Source organism: Pseudonaja textilis, chromosome 2, assembly GCF_049901715.1.
Source record: "Pseudonaja textilis isolate UNSWEBS1 chromosome 2, rPseTex1.2, whole genome shotgun sequence".
NCBI lineage: Eukaryota > Metazoa > Chordata > Lepidosauria > Squamata > Elapidae > Pseudonaja > Pseudonaja textilis.
Window position 1 is genome coordinate 78,103,045 of NC_141991.1, and position 8,731 is coordinate 78,111,775.

Genomic DNA, 8,731 nt, shown 5'->3' on the forward strand with positions numbered 1-8,731 from the left:
ATGGAGGAACATGAATAGCCTATGCTGCAAAATCTCATTTCCCATATTAACAGCATTTTTGATTATGTGAGCAATCTCACTGGATTTTCTTCTGCTCCCTTTCAGGGACATTTCATTTTGAAAAAAGTTTAAGTCTTAAGCATTCACAATACCAAAGTAATGACAAATGATCTGATTCCAATGCAAATACATTCATTATTATACAGACTGGGAAACTGCACAAAATAAAATGATCCCCATAACTTAAACTAACTCTTAAAACACATAGTATTTCCTGGAGTTTCACATGAAATAATGCAACACAATTTAATTACCTCCATTGCATCTTGATCATTCACCATGAGTTCTCCTTTCTTCTTTTCAGTCTCTGGAGAAGCTTTCTTGGTTTTCACTACAGTTACTACTTTTGTAACTGTTGGACCCGATTTCTTTAAAATGAAAAGGGAGGAGGGGTATTTTACTGAGTTTGGAAGCACACATAGCAAATCACAAACATGAATTACTTTAATACTCTAATTTTGAATTTATGTGTCATAATATTCAAAAAACTATTTGAAAACCTGAATCAAATCCAATTTACCTTTTCACTTCCAGCTCCACCTTTTACACTCCTCATATTAAATTTCTTGACCTCTTCTTTTACTTCTTCCATGTATGCATCTAGTGGATCTAGCTCTTCATCTTCAATTTCATTACCATCTTTTTCTCCTTCTGCAGTTTCTTCATCATCATCTAATGTGAAAGATATTTTTAAAACCATACTGGGATACAATCTGTTCCTATATATATATAACTCATACTTTCCTAAATATAAGTAAAAAAGAGGATTCTTTTCTGTATAAACAATGACACTGATTTTCTGCACAGTCTAACTTTTTCTGAATGTGGAAGTTGTTTATTTGTTTCTATCAATAAAACTAAATATTTTTAAAATGAACAGACTCAACCTTCCTCTCTTCATAGATATCCAACCATTCTGTTTATTTCCAGATTATCATTTTTATTTTATATTTTTATGTGCATGCTTCTATAAAGATATTTCTGCTGCATGTTTTTGAATCAAATTCTAGTGCTATTTTCATTTCTGTTTGTGAGCAATAAAATTTTAAATCCAAATGGGGCTTTTCCTTTGCTTTTCCTTTAGGAACTCAAAGTAATGTGAACACATTCCCTCCTCCAACTTTTCCTACATTAACCCTACGAAGTAGATTGGATTTGGAGCAAGTCTCTGGCTTCAAGTCAACCAAGGAGTTTTTTGGGACTTGAACTTGAGCCTCTTGTCCCTATCCCAAAAATTTCACAGTAGCTCCTTGTTTAAATCTCTCTCATCCAATAAAACTAAATCAAGAAGGTCTCAACACTGGACCCTCTTTTTCAAATTCTCTACAAAATATAGACTCAGTGCATAAGAAATAAAGTGTAAAAACAACATGCATAAACTGTTCTATGGACAGAACACGTAATTTCAGATGGTTTGAGAACCAAAATTTGCATCTTTGGGATGTTTTCATTTGTCCAGGACTGATTTGCTCTGCACAGTAATAGCAGAGAGAAGCACATAAAAACTCCAAGGTTTCAGCAGCTTCAGGGAGGCATGGAGAGGAAGAGTTGGGAAATTAGATAGGGATGTGTAGGCTGGATTTTATTTCATTCCAAATCCATAAAAACAAAAAAGGATTTTAAATTTCAGTTGTCTAACCAGGGTTGATCCAAAACAATTTGGTATAACCCCTAGAAAGCAAAGGGATTGAAACAAAGTATTTTCCCCATCTCATGCACAACCTTAAGAACCACTGTGGCTATTTTCTTCAGTTATGTTCAAAAGAACATAGCTTCTTTCTTCACAAATAATTTTAATATAAAGACATTAATACCATCATCATCTTCTAAACTCCATTTCTTCCCCTGCTTCATCTCTTCAATTTCTTTCTTCAGTTCTCCTATATTTTCCATAGCTTTCTTGCGCTGCTCTTCTCTCCATTTTTCTACTCGTTCTTTTCGTTTTCTCATTTCCTCTTCCAATTTATTTTGATCAAAATTCTATTACAGAAAAAAAATCATCCAAAAGGTAGTATCCAATTTCTAACATAGCTTAAAGAAAAATGAAATTGATCTAGATCCTGGCAGCGTACAATTAGTGAAAACCGGATTATCAGTTCTATCCAGTACAACAACTTTTTCAGAAAGTAAACTTTCTTTAAAACGAAAATGTGGTAAAACTACATTCTAGACCAGTGGATAACAAAGGAAAAGGAAATATGAATATACAACTATTTTGTTAAATGAATTAGTATGGGTAGCAGCATGCTAGAAAAACCTAGATAGAAAAACCTGTCTTTCTAAAAGTCTACATGGTTTTGTAAGCAAAAATAAGTAACAAATGCCAAAAAGATCAAATACGTTAAAGAGGTTGTAGTTAATAGCAATAGCACTTACTTATATACCGCTTTATAGTGCTTTATATTCCTCTCTAAGCAGTTTCCCGAGTCAGCATATTTCCCACAACAATTTGGGTCCTCATTTTACCCACCTTGGTAGGATGGAAAGCTGAGTCAACCTTGAGTCTGGTGAGATTCAATCTGCCAAATTGCAGGCAGCTGGCTGCACCAGCAGTAGTTTGCAGTACTGCACTCTAATCACTGCACCACTGAGGAACTTATAATGCAAATTATTCAGATTTTAAAATATATAATCATTATTATATCAGCTACTGTCTGGCTACATCAAATAGGAACAACCTTTAAAATAGATGCACATATTATCATTACTTAAATGTTTTGGTGCTATTTATCATTAAAACTTAAGAAATTCTGCAGAACCTTCAAATTATGGTTTTAAAAATGGCTTGTTACTCTTTATAGACAGAGAACTCTTTCTGTACTTACATTTACATCTTTATCCTTTTCTTCTTCCTTGTCCTCTTTCTCTTTTTTCTTGTCTTTGTTAACTTCCACACCTTCTATCTTTTCTGTAGAGCGTGATCTGAAACACATAGAAAGCATTGTGTATTGCAGAATGCTTTCTGATCTCTTGACAGACAATATAATGAATACAAATAATTATTTTTATTATACATTGCTTCATTGAATGAAATTAAATTATAATAAACAAGTCTTAAGTTTCTGAATTCCTTTTTCTGCCCTTCTGGCACATGCAGGCAAGATACTTTTAAGGTTTTAATTGAGATTTAGTATTATGTCCATACCTAGACAAACTCATTTATTATAAACCAGGTTAGGAAAATAAGCCAATTTTAAATTGTGCTTTCCTAAAGTTAGAACAAATTAGTTTCCCTTTGTCAGTGTTTAGACAGCATATTCATGGCCTAATACAGCTGCCCAAATATTTCATAGTTCTTTATGTATAGCACAATCTTTACAACCATTGGACGATTTCATACTCATGCTTAAAAAATTGCAGACATTGAATCTGTAGGCACTGGAAAATACAGTCTTCAATTTATGACCAGTTGCTTAATGACGATTCAAAGTTACAACAGATCTCCCCAGAGCTAGTTATGACCCAGTTTTGGTGTTACCTCAGCCAACTGCACATTTCTGTAATGTTGTGATGGCATTTTGACCACTTGGCAAACAGATCACCTTTATGGTTATCTGCAGCACTAAGACCACATGGCTGCAATTTGTGGATTTTGTTTTGCTAGTTTCTGGCATTAACTTTTGGTTCCTGGCAAAAAACATCCATTGCTGAAAATGGATTTGGTTTACGATCACTATGTTTCCTTAACAATCCTATAACTTTCGATTCAGTCACGTGATTCCTGTATTCCATACGTACCGTTGCCTTCAACCATTTTGTGAAACGGGTTCCTAAAGTTTGGGTGCAATCTTAAATTGCAATTTAATCAAAAACTGAAAATGAAGGGAAATTTCTATCTCTCTCTTTTGAGTAGATAAAAAAAAAAATCCTGAAGGGAAAATTTAGCTCTTAGGAACCAAAAAGGTGACCATTCTATCCAATGCAGATTTAGCCACACGTGGGTCCACTAATTTTAAAGAATTAAAATGTATCAAAATCTGCATAGAAACAGCTTTATGTATACTTATAGTCCCACCCAAGTTTACTGAGTTCAATGAGATTTACTATCAAATATGTGATTAGTGTAAGCAAGAAGTCTAACAATACAGAGATTAGTTTGTTAAGTTCCTTTTTATAAACAGTTATTCCAAAGATCAAAAGAATATTGCAGAGCAATGCTCCAAACTGCAGTACATGAGTAAGATCATGGCCTTTTTCTAGTCTATTCAATTATACCAGTGGTTTTCACCAGGTAATCCCTGGAGGCAGCAGGATATTTTAAGGAAACCTCAGGGGAAAAATATGTAAGGGAAGGCATGGCATGGGCCACAATAAAGCAAAGTAAATACTGTCTTTTTGACAGTGAAAACACACCAGTTACTGTCCTGTGTCTACATCTGAGACATGGAATTGTGCATTATTGTCAGCCTATTTATGTGGCAGTTAGTGGAAACCCACAGTAAGCAACTGACAAGGGAGAGTGTTGCAGTACTAAACTTATAAATAAAAACATATATTCTATTTACAAACCAAGTGTGCAAGTGATGAACTTCTTCATTGGCAATGGGACCTGGACAGGGGATTCACAGAAGAAAATCAAGGCTGGAACGGGCCACAGGCAAAAATGGTTGACAAACACTGATTTGTATTACTGTACTCACAATAAGCATAAAACTAGGTGTACTAAAAGGATATTCTCATGTAGTGAACCAGGTGTAGCAAAAAGACATTTTTGGCATATGAAAATACGATATACAAACAGCATTCCACAATAAAAGACATAGCTACATATTTTGAATATGATAACATCTATATTATCAAACTTTTAAAAAATGCATACACTCAATTACCTGTTTTCTACTTTCTTGCTCTTGCCAGGGCTGGAAGATCGAGACCGTCTGCCTCTGCTCCGGCTTCCAGATCGTCTTCTCTCTCGGCTGCGTGATCGTCTTCTCTCTCTACTCCTTTCCCTTTCTCTACTTCTTGAGCGCCTTTACAAAGCAGATTTGAAATACAATCTTAAGTAAAACATTTTTTCTAGTTCATAAGATATCACTCCCCAAGAGGAAGTAGAAAATATTCATTTCGAAAACAAAAGAACACCAAGTTACAATACAAGAATAATGAATTCTAATGAATTAAGAACCAAAGCCAATTTTTACAGTGGCAAATTGTAAAAGCATGAAAAATATTCCTTCTCCATATCATCAACCTTTTTAGAAAAATGTTCAGCATTTACTGAGATTTTTTTTTCTTGCAGAAGTCTATTAAAGACTGCGACTTACCTCACCCGTTTTCTGTCACGCGATCGAGACCTCCTCTTGTCCCTGCTCCGCGATCTTTCACGCCTGCGGTCTCTGTCTCTACTCCTAGAACGTCTGTCATCTCCACGTTTTGCTCTTTTGTCAGATGGAGAACGACTGCGGGAACGGCTACCAGAGCGCCCGCGTGATGAGGAGCGTTTCCGGTAATGTCTACAGTCGTATAATAACAGAAGGGTGAAGACCAGGAATACAGAAATTCAAGTATAAAGGATGTGATAAACAAATACCCAAGACTATGATTTAAATTATTCAAAATGCTTCCAAACTAGACTGTGAAAATAGGTCATTCATTTTCAGTATTTTCACTACTGAATTGATGTGGTGGTCTTATAAGATTAGTCTGAGTCCAAGATTGAAATCTTTACAAACTTCTGAGATTCTCTGGGATAGCTGTTTTCTGGGAATCCACTTGATTGTACTGTTAAAATACTAAATGGAAAATACTAGCTAGCAAGTCCTAAATTCTTCTAGAAGGGGTAAATAAAATGAAATAAAATTTGTTAATCAGAGGATAATATTACATACATTCTACTCTATTAATCTTTGGACTCAAAATAATAAGTGGAAGAGATAAAAAGGCCCAACAGTAGTAGAAAGGAAGTAGCTTATGAATTTTTCACAAAGAAAAGACAAACCCAAACAAACAAATATATCTCCTGTCAGTTAATAAGTATATATTCCCCCACTCTTTTCTCTTTGTATAAATACTGTTAATTTCTGGGGAAGGATACAATATGCTCTTGGTTACCAATAGAAGTATAGAAAATACAATTCTATAGTTAGCAATTTCCTCAATACAACCTCTAATAAATGTTGCTCACCACTCAAGTGACAAGTGATGTGCTCCAAAATGAAGAATATATTTTCAGCCATTAGAGACTGAGGTGTTGGTCAAGCATGTATTTTACCTCTAGCATATTTGAATACATAAGATAACAATGTTCAAATAAAGTACAGTCAGATTCTAAAGTACAACCAAGTTTGTTAAGCACAATGCACCCAAATTATAAGTATAGGATTACACAAGTAAAAATAAATAAAAACCATCCTCTTTCCTATTTAACTATCCTCTTAAAGCCTTTTTCAAAGCACAGAGTGCTTAGAAATTAAAGACAGTTACTTGCTACTGCCATAGAAAAGAGAACAATGTTGGAACATCTTATGCTATAGTCGCACTTCATATAAAATGGGAAAACATCATATAATGAAGGAAAAACAGCATCATGAAATCCCAATGAACATCTGAATTGAATATCACACATATATACTGAAAAAGGTGGCAACTATTTGATTAATGCAATCATTAATCATTTACATAGTACATTTGTGCTTAAAAATTGTGAGATGAAAAACTATTAAGTAGATTAACTCACTGTTTTTGTTTGGACAACTGTTGCTTTGTTGATCTAAGGAAATGAGAGAGATTAAGTAAGCAAGGTGGTATCTTTTGGATGATTTCAGCATGAAACCTTTCAAAACCTGCCAGCCACAGCTGGGCTCTGCTTATTTTGTATAATACTGAGCTTCCCCTATGAAATTTTCTGTGCAAGCTACTGCAAGACCAAATCTAATATCGTGAAAATCATGGATATTTTTCAAGATTGCGCTATGCAACTGACTTTTCACTAATGGCCATTTCCCATTTGACAAGCTCAACATTTGCAAAACAACCCTCATTGTAATAACTGTTCAAAAAAGATCTCACTATTAGAACGACAACATAAATGGTGGAGAGGACAGTTGTATTCTCAGATATTTGATCCAATTGTTTTGAAATTTATTTATGCAATTATTCTGGCAAGCAGTTATGAATGACCCCCCCCATATTCAAATGTACATAAAGTGCATTGTAATGTCAGAATAATGTTAGCACAAGGGCTCGAGGAGTCTTGGTGAATCAAGATGTTGCAATAATGGATTTTTTTTTTTATAATAATGCATCTTTACATCTTTCACCAGGAACAATCTGACAATATTTTCCTCAACTTGGCTCTTATGTGTTGTTCTCTTAATACTGTAACCCATAAATCCGTCTACATGTCATCCTAACTCGCCTATCCTATATAGTCAAACGAATACATTGATAAAACCAAATGAAAGAAAATGTAAGATAGAGAATATTTTGAAGCCCAAATCACAACTTTACACAACTCGTAGCCTTTTAAGGATCAGTTCGAGGCAAGCCGGGGGAAACGTGCCCATAGACTCGTCCGAATAAAAGTCGCATTTAGACCGATGACCTAACTGGACTTTAACGTCGAGAAAGAAAGAAAGAAAAAAAGACCAGAGGCTACCCAGAAAGAAGCCAGAGGCCTAAATCTAAAGGCAACACGGACCGCCCTTATCCTCCATGTTGCAAATCGCCTCGTGAAGGCTTATTCCTATTTTGAAGCTCCAGAGTTTAAACTGGCGGTGCCCACTCTTCAATCCGGCGGCCACCCCAACGTCGAGGTTTCGCGGCCTCCTTCCTACGCGCCCCGCGATCCCCTCCCTTCGGCCCCAGGTGCGGCGGAAAGACCAAGCCCAGTAACGCGACAGCCAAGTCAGCTCCTGAAGTCCGCCGCCCCTTCGCGCCCTTTACCTCGATTCCCGGCCCATGGCCGCGACCCTCGAAGCAGCGAAGAGGGACGGCTTTCTCTTCCGCCTCGGCTCCTCAAAGCCAAGCTGCGCCTGCAACCATTTTCCGAGAAGCAAACAAAGCGGAAATGCATCACCGACGCCGAAAGGGGAAGAAGAAGAAGAAGAAGAAGAAGAAGAAGGCCCGGATCGTGTCCTACAACCGGCCCACAGCAGCCTCTTCTGCCCGGAGGAGTGACCAGCAGGCGCTCTCCGCAGCAGGTGCGTATACCGCCGGAATTTTAAGCGGATGGTAATTTTGTCCTAAGAGTGCTTGGTGTTGTACCGTGACTAACTCGGAGACAAACGACGGTAGCCCGTGGTGTTTTTCAGAAGAAAACCGAGCATATCTGTGCTTTAATATTTATTCGCAGTCTGCTGCCACCTGGTCACATCCCAAAGGTGCTTTTTTCAAGAGGCAACTGGACTTTCTGGTTATTCATTGAGGAAAAAGGAAAGAAAAATACTTTCCTTTTTCCTCATACTTTACATAAGTAACCTTTGTGATCATATTAAAAGCAACTGCGTTCTTTTCGCGGATGATGTAAAAACTATTCAACACCACTGACAACCGTGCTACGCTTCAAAAAGACCTTGACTATGTCAGAATGGTCAAACAAGTGGCAACTTCAAATCTCAACAAACAAATGCTCTGTCTTACATATTGGCAAGAAAAATCAGAAAATAAAATACAGGCTGAATAGTCAAGACCCTTGTTGATGATCCAAACTCTGACAAGGACCTTGAAGTCC

The 8,731-nt window shown here is 36.5% G+C and overlaps 1 protein-coding gene across 1 annotated transcript in view; it reads right to left on the reverse strand.

The window, feature by feature from the left end:
* The window catches only part of DDX46 (DEAD-box helicase 46), a 42,809-nt gene extending 34,732 nt beyond the window's left edge, over positions 1-8,077 (reverse strand). The window contains exons 1-8 of the mRNA XM_026696494.2: positions 7,945-8,077; positions 6,737-6,769; positions 5,325-5,513; positions 4,890-5,030; positions 2,886-2,982; positions 1,875-2,040; positions 581-732; positions 315-428 (exon numbers count right to left, since the gene is read on the reverse strand). Of these exons, the coding sequence (XP_026552279.1) occupies positions 315-428; positions 581-732; positions 1,875-2,040; positions 2,886-2,982; positions 4,890-5,030; positions 5,325-5,513; positions 6,737-6,769; positions 7,945-7,961 (909 nt within the window). The 5' untranslated portion in view covers positions 7,962-8,077. The remainder of the gene's footprint in view (positions 1-314; positions 429-580; positions 733-1,874; positions 2,041-2,885; positions 2,983-4,889; positions 5,031-5,324; positions 5,514-6,736; positions 6,770-7,944) is intronic.
* Positions 8,078-8,731: the final 654 nt, after the last annotated feature.